Below are 18,340 nucleotides of genomic sequence, written 5' to 3' on the forward strand. Positions count from 1 at the left end.
TCCGCGACCGCCCGCATCATTGCTGCCACGATGTCGCCGTGATTGTTCCGATACTGCACGGTCCCGGAGTGCGGAGAGTGAGAGACTGCGGGTCATAGAGGAGCAGAGGTAGGTAGGGGGGAGGGACTGGGAGGAGGGGAGAGGAAGGAAAGGAAGAAGGTATAAGAAGGGGGAGAGGTTGTGAATGGTGGGCTTCCTACCCCTCCTCCTCTGCCGCTGGCCCCTGCTGGTCCTCTTCGAGTCTGTGCTGTGTTTGCGGCACCAGCTGAACCTTCTGCTGGTTTACTGTTAAAAAACAAAATCAGATGGAGATCATTTTCTGGACTAATTGGGACGTTTATATCAATTCTTTAAAAAAAATTTCGGGCCGACACCCCTGGACCTTTAGAGGGATTTGGGATGTCTGTGAATTTGACAGAGATGTCCGATATTATCGGCCGACCGATATTAACACATTGTGTAATATCTGTAAGAATGTTATTGGTATTGCCTGGGTTTCGCCGAATGATGTGTGCCCTAAGAATAATTTTAGGGGATTAAAGCTGTATATTAAAGTGAAAGTCACTAGATGGCAGCATTGCAGCTCATTTAATTAATCTCATACAGTGGTTTGTACAGATAAGCAAATAAATATTACCAGGCCTATATCGGTAACTGTTGATATCAGAAATGAGCAAAAAGTAAATATCTGACATCCTTAAAAATAAGTTATGTCCAGAAAATATAAAGATAAAGTCTCACTCCCTGTCTCCATTTTAGACTGTACAGTCCATCAAGGTAGAGTTTTGACATTACACGGGCAGAGACATAAATCCCCAGTAAGGTGATTAGACCTCTCCTGTGCTGCCGTTCGTTGATAAATTGAGCTAGACGGCTAGGAATATACTGTGTAGAGATGCAAAAACATCATTCATTCATTTCTGTTTTTTTTTAATTATTATTTGTTCCTGTTAAAGTGTGTCCCCTTTACAGCCTGTAGTCTGTGAGCCATTCTTCCCCTTCTTCTTCCTGAATATATAGTCTTTTAAATTTTTCCATTTCTGTTTCAATGACGCCTCTTCAATGCTGAAGGGATGCAGACCATGTTGTCACCAGGCAGTGGTGCCAAGAGCTGCAAGAGTGTCTTAAAACACAGTGGAAGGTCTTCATGAAACTAAATAATCTTTAAAGACATAATACCATCGGGTCAAAACAAATCACTGTTTAGACTAGCAAGAGTGCTAATGCTAATGGTTGCTGCAGTTTTGTTTTGTTTTTTTGAGGCCATTTCTTTTCCAATACCTGAGGGAGCTGGTGTGCTTAAAGCTGAGAAACTCCAGATACTTGAACGTCAGTGTCCTGCTTCTTACTGAACACCAGGATCCTCCAGAGATTCTTCTGTTAGAAAGGTAGATAAAAAGTTACATTTTAGATTATCTGGTTCGGACTTCAGGAGTTAAACATTTTGAGAATCATGCCAGCTTAGTGCCTGACTGAGAAACTAAACCAATCCGTCTTATACAAACACGCACAACCACAAAGTCAGAAGTGTCCTGTATTTTCAGGACACTGAAAATGCTGCAGCCAGGTGTCTTTTCTTTACCAGCGTTCACCTACTGCTTGTTCTACCATTACACAGTTTGCTTCATGATTACAGTAACCCGGCTGTAACCTTTTTTTAATTATAGCTGTGGGACAGACGTGCAGTCAGACAGAGTAAAGACTGTTAAAGCCAATTGACTTGCTGCTTGTCTCGGCTCAGCTCTGTTTATTTAAGAAAGGATCTTCGCTACCTGGTAATGTTTTCCCTCTTCTCTGAGGTAATTAGTATTTGTTGCCATACTCACTGCTGTTGGATGCTCTTAGTCACAGCAGAGACGGGAGGGAACAGGGGAGAGGGATGTTTTCATTCTGTTCCACCTTGGCGCCCTCTAGCGCTGTTTTTGCGAAAAACACACTGTGGACGTCAGCATAAAACCATTGCTCGAGTTGCCACACGTGGGTCTTCAATTGGCTCTCTGTTAGTGTCTCGAGTCTGAATGGACCAAATTCAGCTGGGCTGTGCTTTAAAAACAAACATTCACGGTAATTACATCCAAAAAAGTGTCATATATTAAACAGATGGCAGAAACCTAGCTGTTAGTGATTGGCAGATACTGTGTAGAGGAGAGTTGTGATTTGTTTTTTCTAATTAAACATCTAATACTACATTTCAGTTCGCTTATTAACAACAAATCAACATAACGTCACTGCTGTAACTCAAAATAACTTTGTTTTGGTCGGTTTAACAAGTAAAAAAACAACAAGCCTGAAGCCTAGTGGTGTGACGATGAGGCTTGTTATCAGAGAGCTGAGGTTCCAACCACACTCACCCAACAATTCCCTTTCCCCCCAGGTGCCGCCAATGGCTGATGGGTGAATTGCAGAGGAGAAATGTTGTTGTTGTTGTTTTGAGTGTGTGTGTGTGTGTAATGACAATAAATTGTTGTTCTCCGGAATTCTGTAATGACTACAATATTAATATAATTTTTTTAAAAAAATTGGTCCACACAGTGGTAAAAGTGTACCGCTTGTTGCCTTACTTTTTTTTTTAATATAGCCGTTGTCAAACATACGGCCTGCAGACCAAAATTGGCCCACTTGGGGTTTCAATCCGGGCTGCTTGGTGATTTTTGAAAATAAAATTATACACTAACACTTCATGCCCCCCGTGAATTGAAATACTATTGATAACCTGATAACATGTATATTGTTATCTGTACAAACCACTGTATGAGTTGCTGCCACCTAGTGACTGGAGGCTTGTTATCATTTAAGCATTACAGCAGTGGTACACTTATGTCCTGCGTGCCATATTCCATTGCAAGCCCATCACGCCCCCACATGGCATCTCACCATGGCCCTTCGGGGGGCCCCGCCCCACTATTTGATAAGTACTGGTTGAGATCATAGTGCCTAGTTCAGAGCCACATACAATTCTGGCACCATTATCTGATCAGTATCTGAACTGTAAATGCACATGCAGTAGTAGTCCAATAATAACAAAGAAGACTAAATTTTCTGTTGAGATTAAAAAAAAAAAACACAGACATTAACATTATTCCCATGGTTCGGGAACGCCTTCTTCTTTCCACTTTGTAATTGTGGTTGCGCTGTGGACATGCACTCATTTGTCTCTGTAACTCAGCCCTGGATGAGAGCAACAGTAGAACTGTACCATTTGTTTTATTTATGTCTGAGATAAATGTATGTTTTGAGAGCTGCCACGCATTTTTTCTGACTCTGGTTTTACATACGTACATAAACAGATACTACAGGTTTGAACCTCGAGGCTATCATCATTTGTAAGAAGAGTCGATGAATAGAAAAATCCAGCGGTAACGTGCATCGCAAACTGTATTTTGCTCAACGGTTTTAAGGAAAAGGAAGGAAAGTGAACTACTTGTGACACAGCACACCACTGCACACAACCAAATGTGACCTCTGCTTTTAACCAATCACCAAAGTGAACAGTGGGCAGCTTTAAGCTGGGGAGCAGTGAGTGGGGACGGTGCCATGCTCAGAGCACCTCAGTGGAAACTTGGCAGCTAGGGGACTCGAACCTTCCAGATCCAAGTCCGCTTCCTTAACCACTAAACCACCACTGCCCGTGCATATATAACAATAAACCATTTTCACAATAGCAATTACACATTCATTCAAATAGCCGTCTGGGGCCACCCATTCACTGTGAGGTCATACAGTATGATCTCAGGCTCCTGAATGAAATACACAATACTCATTCACCGATGTGCAGCATCGCATGCCACTCTTGGTTGAAGATAACAATTTTCTGTGGTTAAAGCACAGTCAATGACCTGTGGTTACGCTTAAGGGCACAGTTAAGGTTATAGTTATGGATAAGAAAGAAAATGCGGCATTTTCACCATACCTTCGACTTCATAATTTAAAAAAAGTACTATGTTTCTGAACAGACGTGAGCAGTAATGAATGGACTGAGTTGAAACGGAACTGTTTGCATGGGTTTTTTTTCTTTTTATGCAAGTGCTTGATATGCTTGAGAAATAAAAAAGACGTTAAAATTGTAAGTTTAGGACGGAATACAGTCAAGAAATATCATGAATAAAATAAGAAAAACATGAACTGACCTGATTTTTCTTCAAGATGAGCGGCTCTTCTGCAGTTCTGTTGCCTTTTCTTGCATCACCACAAACTTTAAGATCTGAAACATTTTAAAGGGGTGACAAATAAAAGCTGTGCTGTATTTTAATAAAATGTAACAGACAAACAAATAAAAGCTGTATTTTAATAAAATGTAACAGACAACAACCAATGTGCATTCCTTATTACAGGACAGGCTTTTGAATGACGACATATGACTGCACATAATACTAGAAGCCTTGAATACCAATATTACGTCTGGAAAGGTTATACAAACAACCAGCAGGTGGTGCTAGTGTTTTATTTTGAAAGCTCCTGTCACATTTTCCAGCCCTCGTGTACACTCAGCTGCAGAAAGCGTAATGTTGAAACCGTCCCATCCTTGTCAGTTGGTTGAGATCATTGAAATGGTTTATATCTAAACAAATCCAGCTCCTGTTTCCACTCTTTTCTCCAGACTCCGACTGATTGTTTTACTAACACGGTATTAACTGACTAAGACGTGACACTAACAACCATAGAGCCAACAGGTATTTGTTCTCAGCTCTTCCGTTGTTTGACATTTTGGTAGTATTTCCAGGGAATAAATGTATGTTTACTCTCAACAATGATGTTATTAAAAGTACGGTTTTTAATAAAAACATATGGTAAAAAGGAAACAACAGGGCCTTAATTTGAGCCTTGAGGGACACCCCAGGAGACTGACATTTGCTTAAGGCTTTCACCTAATGGCTAACATCCAATCTAACATTTAAGCCAGATAAACGGATAAAACCCACCAATAGTAATGACATGTCAACACGTTTGTGATTGTCCATGCTAAGCTGAGGACCTCCTTTTAAACATTTGTAGATGGTCCCTCTCAGAATTTAATGATTGTATAGAACTATTATATTACTATATTAATATTTCAATTCTGTTATATCTAATTTCAGGTTACATGTTGATAAATGTTTGGAAAATGTATTTTGTGACATGTCGTAGGCTGTTTTTTTTGGGCGGGGGGGCGTTTAAGGTTGCAGGTTCCTAGCCACATGAGACTCCTATAGAAGCATTACCAGCAGTTTCCGTGTAGGAACACTCACAGTTTCTGGTATTCCTCCTGCTGTGGTCAGTGTCTGGATGGTAAACATGTTGTGTTGAAGCCCCCTGCCCCCAACTCTGGATCAGAGTTTTTTTAATTACAAGGGAACCCGAACCAATTGTTCTCCTGGCAGTTGTCGATCCCAATTACCGTTTCCGAGTAATTGACGTCAGGGGCTGTGGGAGAACAAGTGATGTTGATCTTACCTGCTGACCAGTCTTTACCAGCAGCTGAGCACCGAGGACCTCTGCCTGATTGTGTTGTTGATGAAGCTTTTCCACATTACAGAAAGGCCATGAGGTCATTCCCTGGATCATCCTCCCCAGAGATAGGAGGATTTTCAATTACTATCTGTCCCGGGGCTGGTTGTTGGTGCAAAATGTCTTTGCCATCCTGGCACCTCAGTGAAGGATGGACCATCGAGGTTCATCCAGAAGTGACGGAGAAGGGTGTGAAGGAGAGCCAGATACCTAGAGTTGGAGGAGTGCTGTATTAATGAATATCGGTTACTCTAAATGTAGCATCAATTCATACCATACCATCCTACCTGATGCACCATTTTAAAAACTGTCTAGTCAACAGAATTTATGTGAAAGAATGGCATAAGAGTAGCCCATAAGATATATGGGTTTATATAAAAATAGAATATAAAAATTATAAAAAAATAGAAATATAATAAAACATAACATAAACAACATAAACACAATAAATTCAAACAAATTCCGATATGCAGTTATCTCACCCAAATTGAAATACTATTGAGCGCCTGGTAACATTTATTTATATATCTGCTGACACCAGCATTCTGAATATAATCCCGATTATCAATATAGATTGATAAAATGAGCCGCAATGCTGCCATCTAGTGACTAGAGGCTTGTTTAGCGTTCATAATGTTCTGTTCATGTGTTATAAAGGAGTTAACAGTTAAGTGTAAGTGGTTATTGCAGATGTTACATAACTATGCTAACATTGGCAGACCAATAATATCGGCCGATATTAGCATAATTGGACATCCCTAAGCTCAAAAAACAAAATCAACAGCCTGATCCGTTCCCAGGAAAGGCTATCACCTCAGCTACTCCACGACCACCATATCTAAATTAGCTACTGTCGTATCATCCATTCATCCATCCATCCATTATCATATGCTTATCTGTCACCGGGTCGCGTCGTATCATTATTATAGTATTATTTTTTGTATTTGCAATTTCACATATTCCCTTTGTGGGGTTGGCAGCCTATGGAGGGAAGGAGCCAGGTCTAAGAGGAACTTCTCCTCTTCGATTCACGGAGGGGGCGAGGCAGGTGGGCACCGCAGCCTCTGAATGAGGAGGTCCTCTATTGGCCTCTCCCTGTGAGTTCTTTCTCGCTCCCAGTCGTCCATCTCATGCTCTCTCTTCCTCTTCCCTCTCAGTGCACCTGTATAAAAAAGCGACATCACAACATTCAGTCAGTGATAGTCTGTGACAGTACACACAATCCACATTTTGTACAAAACATACCACTGACTGAAGCAGCAGCAGGAGAAGCAGCAGCAGCAACAGGTGCAGCTGGTGCAGCAGCAGGAGCAGCAGCAGGAGCAGCAGCAGGAGATGTGCCCTCACTGTCACTCTGGGATTGGTCCAAAGGTAGAAAACAGTCGTCATGCAAATACAGTAGTTTTAACCAATACATAATTTGTAATATAATGGCAACATATGAAACAGAAACAATACACACAATAACAAACATGTCTACTAAGTTTTAAACTGTTTTTACACGTACTGTGAAACACAAACAAACATGTCTACTAAGTTTTTAAACTGTTTTTACACGTACTGTGATATTAATATGACAGCTGTGTCTTTTTTTTTTACCGTCATAAGCCCCTGCTACTTCAGTATTCTCTACGGTCCTACAGCTGTGTCTTTTATACCGTGATAAGCTCCTGCTACTTCATTATTCTCTGCGGTCCAGTCTCCAGTCTCCCTCGAACCCCCGACCCATGGTGCTACAGGAAAGTCAGGAACGCAGAGAATCTCCTTCCTTTTTTCTCTTTCAAGCAGGTGTCCCGCTGACTCTTCCGTTTTCTACAACACAGCTCAACTGCAAACACACGTACATACAGACAGACACACACTTTGCAAAATTAGCATTGGAAAATCTGCTATGCCATCAGACGCTGACGTTAACGACGTCAACGTGGTAAAACAACTCACATATAGTGTCACAACCTACCAGAGAGCGCCACCTCCTGGCTAACTTTAGCCCACGCCTCTTCTTTCTTATTTCGGAACCGGTAAAACATGGCGTCGGTGTCATACAGGACCAGGTGTACACACACACGGCGTTTATAAGTTTTTCCTCCATTTTTGTTTTCAGTGAGATGACGTCGGGATAACGTCGTCACTGATTGGATGTCGCGGCGATTAATTTTTGCCATCTTCATTTGCGTTGGTGATGGGAATGGCTCGGCTCTTTCGGCTCCACAGATTGAATAATAAAAAATAATACAAAAATAAATAAATATATAAATATAAAAAGAAAATAATGAATTAAATTCTACATGGCGTCACAGGGTCAGAACTGGAGCCTATCCCAAAACAAGCAAGGATGGAGAACACTAGCATAACGGCACAAGTTTACTGAGCTTAGTCTCAAATAAACACACAAATACACGAACTGTACATATATATATATAGTATATAAAGACAACATCCAACTTTAGAACTTCTTTGTTTTTATTTTTAATAGAAAAACGTATTCAAAATAATAAAACAGGAAGAATCCAGTATACTGAAGATGGCATTTTAAAAAGTGATCAGTTCTGTTTCAATACTCTTCCTCATCTTTGCTGCATCGGTGCCCTCGTATGTCTTTGCCAGTATGTTTGTAAGTGCAAAAAAAAGAAAGAGAAAAAAAAACTTAAACAATGTGAAAAAACGTATTTAGTGCTCATGTCTTGTTTACGGATAAATTAAAAATGTGAATGGTGTGTGTGAGTCGTTTTCCCGATGTAAGTCTGACTGCACGCTACTGTAATGTATATGTATTAAAAGACCTCATGTACTTGTGCAGCAGCATGTGTACGTATATAGATGTGGGCAGAATGGGTTGAGACACAGCCTAAACCTGTCTGCTGTGGTGCTGAAGAGATAATATGACAAAAAAAAAAAAAAAAAAATAGTGTCCACAAACAAACGAAGGAATAGAAAATTAAAGGTGAACAATTTCTTGCAGAACAAAAAAATAAAAATAACTACAGTGTCTTTGCCCTCAGTAGGCGGGAGGAGTTTGACATTTTCTAAGTTACCACCTGGCTTCTATTCATTTATTAAAATATCTCACACTTTTCCCAGTTTCTCTGTTCGGCCTCACTCACCCATTTCTCTTAGTGCTTTTTACGGCTCTGGTTATACATAAGCGAGACAAAAGTTGTACATGGATCCAGGCGAAGTATTGTAAATCATACGCCTTCAGCATCTTCTTCACCCCCAGGCTCTTTGTTTTCTCTCTGTTCTGTCCCACTTTGTTTGCCCTCGTGGTCTTTCCCACAAACAACGTCCATAGTTTGGCCTTCTTTATCCATTTCAAATATTTAGAACCGGGCAATGAAAGACAAGGATGACAGGTAAGGAGGTACGCATGTACGTAGAGCGGTTGTCTGATCTGTCAGACGATGTGTTCATCTCTTTGCTCCTTCGGCCTTGTCAGAAGCAGAAACGAAGTGCGTACAGAGAAGGGCTGGAGTCTCAAAAGAACAATTTCTTTATCCCATTCTCTCTCTCTCTCTCTCTCTTCTCTCGCCTATGAATTCTCACACTTTTACCTGTGATGGATATACTATATTTGCCATATCATAAAACATACACCTCCATGTCCAGGCATCACACAATCTGGTACAACACTGATTTAGTGTCCTCTCACTCTTTCATACACACATGCACACACTCAGGCACACAGTGAGGCTCTCTGATGTGGTGAACTCCGGGGGACCTCTTTGCTATGTCCCTTCCTCCTCCCCCTCCTCCTCCTCCTCTGAACAGTAGTCTCGCCCCTGCAGAAAAATATGACAAGATTTATTTATCATCTTTAAACTTACTTGCTTTCAAATTCCCCATTTAAAGTTCCTTGTGAAATAGATCTGGATGATAATGTAGTGGCTTTGGTTCTATAGTGATCTCCATAAAATTATGTCAAATTCATTAATTCACAATTCCACCAGGGGGTGATGCTCTCTCCTTCAGTTTGTCTAAAAGTGTCCATCATTAATCATTTAAAAAAAAAAAACACTGAAGCAGATTGTTACCTAATCTTTTGGGTACTCACATATTCACGTATTACTTCTCATTTTAAAGTAAAAACCACTACATTGTACAAGCATATTCAACGGAAATAAACGGCAAAAAGGATAAATAAATGAATAAATAAATAAATAAATAATAATAATGCAATTTTTTTTCCGCAGAATATGTGAAATGATTACATTTCTTTCTCTTTTTTTTAACGGCTATGTGTTTATCATAAAGCAGAATCATTAGGAGGATTAACAGGTAACTCATTCTGAGATTGACGCCCTGGAGGAAATGTTTTTTTGTTTTTTCAAAATAAAAGACCTGGAAGAATAATTAAAACAAAACAGTCTTAAACTATTTAATTAATTCTTCGCCCCTGTTGCCTAATAATCCACGACTCGCTTCCGGTCTGGGTCCCGTGTTTTAGGGAGCAGGAATTTTCAGTACCTTTTTAACACAACAACGATTTGGAAATGTGATATTTTAGTAACAATCCTCATCGCAGTCTGGGTGAGACACTGAATAGACTGTGGACTATGAATAAATATGAGTTTATTGGTTCCAAAGAACGTTAATAAAAACCTATTTATTGTAGCATTATACGTAGATACTAAATACGACGTCATATTTTTTCCATTCTTTTTAGGCTAATGAAAATGAAGAAATATGAAGGTGTAACGGTTGCAACCAAAGTGGAAATTAGAGCAACATTTATAATTTTCAAAACTATTTTATTAATGATAAAAGCAGACTATACATGTTCAGAACATTACCTCCTTACCCTGAAAATATTTTTGTAAATTGAGCTTTTTGGTAAATTAAATATCTACATCTTTTAAGTGTATAAAAAATAAAAAAATTAAAAAAAGGCTTACAATATACACATCATTTTACACTTTTTTTTTTTCACCTTCTCAATCTTCTCATCCAGCATCCTAAAAAACTCCTGCTGGCTCTCCGACGAGTGAATACTGAGAGAGAGAAAGAACAAAATGGGAAGGAAGGGAGACAGGATGGGGGAGGTGGTGGAGAGAGGAAGTTTGAGGATGTGGAGGGAGTAGGAAGAGAAAGCGAGGGAGGCAAGAAATACATCATGAGAATTTTCCATTACACCCCCCCCACAGTGTACATAAACACACGCACACACACACACACACTCAAACACACAGAGTCAGAGGCCATCCACAAGACACAAACTTACAAAAACCAGACACAAATCACACGTGTCAAGCGAATTTTAAGCTAACGTCTTTGGTAACAAAATAAAAATTCGATGTATTTGAAGAATTTAAAATTCACGTACGGTTGGTTAGTCAATAGATATCACATCAAACGTCAATCATTAGAAGCCCAATCATTTTTGAATGCATATTATGTATTCATGCGTTTAGGGATCTAACCCTCGTCACATTCTACAATTGAACAAATCGAGAACAAATAGAACATTTGTGCTAAAAGAAAATAAAAACTATGTTGTAATTTAGTAAGTTAGTTATTATGGTAAACCTGTATCAGTACTTCTCAAATAGTGGGGTGGACCCCCTAGGGGGCGCAATGAGGTGCAGAGGGGGCGTGAGGGGCTTTCCAATGGAATATTGCTGGACATAAGTGTACAACTGCTGTAATGCTTGAATGATAAGCCTCCAGTCACTAGGTGGCAGCAACTCATATAGTGGTTTGTACAGATAAAAATATACACGTTCAATGAATAACATTTGAAGACTCCAGATTGAATGGTTGGGTGGGGTCTGTGTCTTCATAGTCACTTTATTGCTAAAGTAATGTCATGATTTTATGATTTGAGTTATCTTAAAATTTAAATATAAATTGACCTTCAACATTCTCACAAAGCAGCACATTAAAATTAAAAGGTATTATGTTGAAATGTTATATTAATTTGACATTGACACGGTGCGTCGTGGTACTTTACTGAATGTAGTTTTCTTAGAGAAGCATTCAGGGACAGGAGACAAATGCAAAAAACAAAAAAAAACAAAAAAAAAAAAAGCAGAGAGACACTTACTTTGACTTGATGTTTGATGAAGTGACATCTTTCTGCAGTTTGCCTTTGTACTGTACATTACTTTTCTCCTGGAACACACAGGTTTGTAATCTTTTAAAATGAAACAATCTATATCAGCAACAGAGCCACGCTCACGGTTAACACCTTGAGGTTCTCTATATTCAATTATTTCTCCCCCAACCAGCTGGCACCGCACGGTAGTCAAGAAACATTGGCGACATAATGTGGTTTAGAGACAGTGACTCAGCTGGAGGTGGCAGAGATGACGACGTGTTGAGAGACAGGGAATACGTCAGACAAAGGATGTCGGAGATGGAGCTGCCAGGTAAGAGGAGAAGAGGAAGAGGCAGAGGATAGGGTGGAGAGGAGGCAGACGACTGGCTGTGGTGACCCCTGAAGTGAGCAGCCAAATGAGGATGTTTTAACTCGATTTAGCAGTGGAACAATTCTATTGCTTAAACAGTAAAGTCGCTGACGTTATCTATTGAACTAAACAAAAACCAATCATTAGCTAGACTTTCTTTCCGAGCATGGGTTATGAGATATTTGGACATTGTATATTTGGACTTGTTGATATACACACACACATAAATGTATATATGTATATATATAAATATATATACATATATAGGTACAGTATATATGACTATATGTTCTGTCCTTGATATACACACACCCACATATATATACATATATAGATATATATGTATATATATGTATATATATATATATATAGGTATATATATATTTATATATATATATAGGTATATATATATTTATATATATATATAGGTATATAGGACTATATGTTCTGTCCTTTATTTTGTGTTTATTATGTGTATATACCTGCCAATTTGAATGTCTTAAATCTGTTCGACTGGGTAAGACTTAGGTAAAAAAAAAAATATATATATTTTTCAACCACTTCAACATGATTTCCATGTAGAAAAACTTAATTTATTTCTGTTGAAAAGATAAGCTTGCCCTCTCTCAGTTTGCCCTTCATTGGAGGTCATCGCTGCAGTAGTGCGCATAGTTATTTGGCAGCGCTTTTAAATTGGATACCCTCCCTGACACAGCCCAAATTGGGAATGGGAACCTAATGGACTTGGACTGAACCTTCAGCCAGCCAGGCGGGAATCCTCTCATTTGAAAAGTAAACTTAACTCGTAACGTAAACAATCTGAGGCCAATGTCAAAAATATTTGTTTAAATAGAAACTGATCTTGCTTCGTACTACACTGTCACATGCAACTCCTTTACGTCATTATGAGTATTTGGCATTAGCATCTGGTGCACTGTGAAGGATACAGCACTGAAGCTATGACTCAGGTCACAGCCAACGACATCATGGGCTCTGGCTGCATTTGTGAATTTGACTTCATAATCACACGACAATGGATGGTAGGGGGCGCTCTTTCTAATCCCAACGTTGTCTCCATAGTTTCCCCACCATTTTTTGCCAGTTCATCTTTCTCGATTATGTTAAACAACTAGCGCAGGCATGGGTAAACTAAGGTCTGGGGGCCAGATGCGGTCCATTCAGCTTCCTAATCTGGATCGCCAAAACGTTTTCAAATTATATAATTAATATATATTATCATTATACTTCTGCTTTTTCCCTATAATACCAATGTTTTCCCAATAGATGGCGTCAAAAATGATAAAAGCATTTTAGCCTTTATGCATGACTTTTACATGTCATTTATCTTAGTTCACACGAACACTCTACCTTTCTGCTCCTGACCCGGCCCCCCGTTCAATTTTAGGACAATTGTTGCCCGTGCCTGAACTAGCGTTCTCTCTTGTGTTATCCTCCCCTCGACCCTTTCCTCTGTGTTCTTGGACTTTGAATCAAGTCAGTGATCAATTTCCAACCAATGATTTAAATGTCTGGATTACTGGTTTATCCGTCTGCCTTTGCCTTAACTGGTTCTTATGCACACATTAAAAGACTTCAAATTATATGGTCATCCTTTGTAATGTTCTAACACAGTGGTTCTCAAACTTTTTCTACTCTGTACCACCTGAGAAAACATGGAGCTCTCTGAGTACCACCATGATGACCAACGTTAGAATATAGCAGCATAGGCCTTCACTGTTAGCTTCCACCACACAGGAGAGATGTTTAGAAAGATGTTTATGTTTAAATGTTGTATTAATTGTGCATGGTATCGTTCACATTTATTCAATTGAAAGTGTAAATGTGAAAATATGAATTTTCCCCGCGTACCACTAGAGAGCGCTTGCGTACCACTGATGGTACACGTACCCCAATTTGAGAACCACTGTTCTAACAAACAACCAGTATTTGTAGTATTTGTAGGCTGCATTCAAACATTCACAGTGACAAACAACCGTTTAGTTTTTGTAGGCTGCATTCAAACATTCACAGCAACACCACGTATGTTAGCACACCTCAGCTATACGTGCGTTGTAAATCATCTTCATCTGTGTTTTCGTACGTGCGCAAAACAACATGACGTGTGCGTAGGACGGCGACCCTTCAAATAGATGAACTATGACTACGAACAGCGGGCTGTCAGCCGCTGTTGCTCATCTGTGGATTTATAGTCGTCTTACCAGGTTCTCCTGGTTGCGTGCGTTCACTCGATTTTCCTCTCCCCTCATGTACTTCACCTCCTCCACTCCTTTCAGCTTGTACTCATCTGAGGAGAAAGCGAGGGTGGTGAGACGGTAAGGAATGAGTGTGATGAACAGCACAGATTTAACAGAGACGTAACAAATAAATGTACAACGTATATTTATGAATCATAAATCCCACCGGTCAATGCGAAACGTGAAAGGCTGGAAAAAGACAATCCATGTCCCCGTCATCCCCCTTTCTGTACAATCCCTGCTTTACTTCAACCAAGACCACTGTTCTGTTATTGATTCCAGTTCTAATTTGTCTCCTCTAACCGAATTACTAAGAGCTGACACAGTGTTTTAGAAAGCGTGAATGGCAGCTGTGGTAGGAAGAGGAGGAGGGGGATTCACTTTTTTTTCTTCCATTTTATCTACAGCAACAACACATCTCAGCAAAAGAGATACAGTAGCAAGAGAAGAGAGACATAGTGTTACTATGACATAGTCTTACTACCCACAATGCAGCAGTGTTATATTCATCAACAGGACAGAAATGCCAGAAAATACCACCTTAAATGCATCAATGAAACAACAAAAATACCATATTTGGTAAAATCCTTTGTGACACTTTTAGGTGAGAAAAACAACACACAAAAACACACAAACTGATGTTGAGTCTAGGTTAAGGATTGACCGCTTTATAAACAGCAATGATTCAAAGTTCATTTTAAAAAAGTATTTATTGTATTTATTTATTAAACCTTTATTTAAAGAGTGCTGAAATTATTTTTTGAATTTTTTGAGTGAACAATTCCAGACTAAACTCCAGACTCCCTTAGTGGTAGAGTAGTTAGAGTACTCTTAGAGTTTCAAACTTTCCCTGTTTCTTCCCTCAGTCAAGCAGAAGGGAATTAGGTTATTTGAAGACTCTAAATTAACCATAGGCATGAGTGTAAGTGCAATGGGTTGCTTGTCTCTATAGGTGGCACTATTGTGGACTGGTTCTCCGTCCTGGGGTTTCCTGCCTTCACCCAATCACTACTAGGATTGGTGATTTTGAAAAGCATGACGAATGAGACGCCATTTTCAGACATTTAAAACGATTAATATTAGCGTAGATACAGTTGAGAAAAAAATCTTAGTCAACTCTGGAAAAATGTCCGCTTTGGAAATGTTCGAAAGTTGTTGGTTTGTTTTTTTTACATTTTCAACAGATCACATTCCATATTTTAGCTCAATCTCATAAAATATAATACAATATATAAAATATAGTTTCATTTCTATCTTCACGATTCACTTTCTCCGTGAGACACCTGTTTAGTGAAACACAACCCTGATATTCTTGCAGGAATTGAAGAAAGATAAACGACAAAAGTATTTCATTGTTTTTTTCCTGACACTGTCACCTTGACAAACACAGATACATTATTTGCAGTGAATAAATAAAATATTTTTCAGACTAAATAATGTAAATTGGATTATTTCCCATGGTGCACCTGATGATCTCTCACAGCTCACTAATGTGTGGTGTTAAGTTTCCAAATATGACACGGGCTGTTGACATGACTGAAGACATATCATCAAGATAGTGTTTCTTTAGCCAAAACCACAATATTAATATTTTATATAGCAAGTATTTCCAAAATATAAACCTGAGTTTCTAACGTTTCTATTGGTTTATACTACGGCAGTTACCTGAAGAGGTTTAAACTCCGACTTGTTTACTACCGCTCTCTGTTTACTACCCAAACTATGATGTTTTACTTCAAAATATTTTAGCATGCAGGAGCCAGTGACTACTGAGTACTATTAGTTTTACAGCATTTTGTTTTGCCCTTTGTCGCCGTGAAAATGATAGAGACATTTTCTTTGCCTTTTGTCGCCGTGAAAATGATAGAGACATTTGACGAAGGGACAGAAATGTTTAGGTAAACGTGTTTACAGATTGATGTAAAAGACTTGAAGGGAGCTCTGATTGGTCAAACCCCACTGACACAGAGCAACATTGTGTAAGTCTGAACCACACCTCTGCAGTACAATGCTTTACTACCTGACTGGCCATTTTACTGATATGCTGCTGCAGCTGTGCTATGCTGCGATATGTACTGCCAACCCCTCGACCTTATCCGTTGCCTACTTTGTATTTTTCTACTCATACAATAACCAACGGTTTATAGCACAGCAATTTCAGCCAGCAAAAGGTTCACCCCGGCCTCCGTTCTCTTCCTCACTATGCAGTATTCGAGTAGATTTATTTTCTCTCAACTTTAGGTTTATGCTGCAGATTGAGAATCATTTCAGAAAACACCTCAGGAGTGAAACTGGAACAACGACGGAGGGAGGACAAAGAAATACCGGCTAGTTTTCGGTTGTTTGTCTCAGGAATGTAAACGAGTCGGAGCAGAGTGGCTCCTGTCTGAACATGCTGACAGCCACGCGGGCCAACGATGTGTGCGCACATCGCTTTCCTTTCGTTAACATTACACAGACTCGCCGAGCTCCATTCGGCTCGGTAAACATACAGCACATACGGTGTGTTAGTAGAAGACATCATTCAGCGCTACTTCCTCTGCGCGTTACAGGAGCCGACCTGTTCACATGCTCACTAGCTACCCGTCCTGTAGCTGGAGATTGAAAGTGAATAATGACGAAGATGGTGGTTAAGTAACTCCTGTTGGCTCCTATGTAAATAAAAGGAGAGAATTTATAAACAGGGTGACGTAAAGCCTCTGCAGACTGGATGTTCTGGTCCTGGTACAGACACAGTCAGTGTGCAAAATATTGAAGGTTTACAGTGACTCAGCTTTTTCAATTAAAACTTGTCTTATTACCGACGCTGCTTCAGTGGTTAAATGAAGTCATGATGTGCAAAAGTCGCACATTTATCCAAAGCGACTTACAAGAGAAGGATTGACAATCAAGCATGTAGTTCCTCTGGGAATCTAACTCTGCTCTCGAGGCAGGCACGCTAACCGCTGCACTATGGAACCGCACAATTTGTAGCACAACAAAGCTTTCTTAGAATTCTGAAAAAGAGAAGGACCTTGAGCAAAGGCAAGCGGGCAGAAATACAGGTGATAAGGGAGAGTTGTTCGAAGAAACCACGATGTTGGGATGTGGGCATGTGTTTGTTTTTTTTTATTAGAGGGTGTTTTTGACTTACACATATACAGATGACACGCTGACAACAGGTGCATGGCAGTTGGGGTAAGACATTAAAATGATTAAAACTGTCCTTAAAGTCGAACACTACGCTCTCTTTATGCCAATCTGGATATGTACCTTAGGGGGAAATTTCCAATATTTTCATCTATTTTCAATACCAGAAAATATGTCTGTTGCACAATTCAGATAAAGGTGGTGAATTAATGCAAGTAAAGTAAAATATAAAGAGATTAATGAGTATTTTCACATAATTAAATAAAAAATAATCAATATATATCTGTAAGGTTTCCTGGCATATTGAGCAAAATGTGAATTATTTTTATTATTATTATTATTATTATTATTATTATTATTATTATTATTATTATTATTATTATTATTATATACAGGCTGTCAAACTCCAATCCAATGGTAGCTGTGGATTAATTAATGGTATGAATAATTAATCAATAAATAATTAATATGGAAGAAAGTAAGAAAAAATGTGTCAAGGGCTAACTCAAAACTTTGCGGGTGTTGGTGGATTTTAGTCTGGATTTTTTAATGCAGTACCAGATGTTTCCTCTAAGCCCAACTGACTATCACTGTAGTGTAGTCAATACTGCGCGTGCGGCTTGAGTTCTTGCACATTCAGCAGCAGTTTCCACTTTAGACCACCAACACAAACGTCTCCTTAAATCATGTTTTTTACAATACGATTAACTGTAGATGTTGACTTGAGCAAGCAACAAGTGAAGTGCGTATTCCTGTTTAGTACTCTCAAATCACAACTGCTAAAAGCTAACAGTGGAATTAGCATGGCACACTCTAATCTTCGTGGCTGCAATTATTCCATACAAATCAAGAGCCCGCCGTTGTCAAGAGCGTTGCTATTTTTCCTTTTTGTCCTCCGCCGTTTGTGTAATTAAGCTCAGCCTATTCCGGGTATTGTGCCTGAGAGAGAGTAGAGAGCAGGAGGATGAATTAGAGTAAGTGGCCAGAGTCTAAATGAGTGGGCAAAAAAAAAAAAAAGGTAAGATACACAAAGATACAGAAATGTACACACACATCCACGGTGAAAGT

The 18,340-nt window shown here is 39.3% G+C and overlaps 1 protein-coding gene and 2 long non-coding RNA genes across 5 annotated transcripts in view; all 3 read right to left on the minus strand.

The window, feature by feature from the left end:
- Nucleotide 1: 1 nt before the first annotated feature.
- Nucleotides 2-5,947, minus strand: LOC103399966 (uncharacterized). Its single transcript, XR_523738.3, has 6 exons — nt 5,431-5,947; nt 4,128-4,201; nt 1,827-2,043; nt 1,282-1,377; nt 201-285; nt 2-85 (listed from the first exon to the last, which is right to left on the minus strand). It is a non-coding gene; the product is annotated as an uncharacterized LOC103399966 (long non-coding RNA).
- A 487-nt stretch (nt 5,948-6,434) lies between these two features.
- On the minus strand, nt 6,435-7,188 carry LOC107990055 (uncharacterized). Its single transcript, XR_001761597.1, has 3 exons — nt 7,143-7,188; nt 6,730-6,838; nt 6,435-6,646 (listed from the first exon to the last, which is right to left on the minus strand). It is a non-coding gene; the product is annotated as an uncharacterized LOC107990055 (long non-coding RNA).
- A 741-nt stretch (nt 7,189-7,929) lies between these two features.
- The window catches only part of LOC103399967 (uncharacterized protein C1orf21), a 43,539-nt gene continuing 33,128 nt past the window's right edge, over nt 7,930-18,340 (minus strand). For 2 of the 3 annotated variants that reach the window (XM_008338627.3, XM_025054050.1), the window contains exons 3-6: nt 14,108-14,193; nt 11,525-11,592; nt 10,412-10,472; nt 7,930-9,263 (exon numbers count right to left, since the gene is read on the minus strand). In XM_008338627.3, coding sequence (XP_008336849.1) covers nt 9,210-9,263; nt 10,412-10,472; nt 11,525-11,592; nt 14,108-14,193 — 269 coding nt within the window. In that variant the 3' untranslated portion in view covers nt 7,930-9,209. Of the gene's footprint in view, nt 9,264-10,411; nt 10,473-11,524; nt 11,593-11,643; nt 11,918-14,107; nt 14,194-18,340 lie in introns of those variants that run through there. The other variant, XM_025054051.1, reaches the window with a different exon arrangement.

This window comes from Cynoglossus semilaevis, chromosome 2, assembly GCF_000523025.1.
Source record: "Cynoglossus semilaevis isolate Cse_v1.0 chromosome 2, Cse_v1.0, whole genome shotgun sequence".
NCBI classification, from domain to species: Eukaryota; Metazoa; Chordata; class Actinopteri; order Pleuronectiformes; family Cynoglossidae; genus Cynoglossus; species Cynoglossus semilaevis.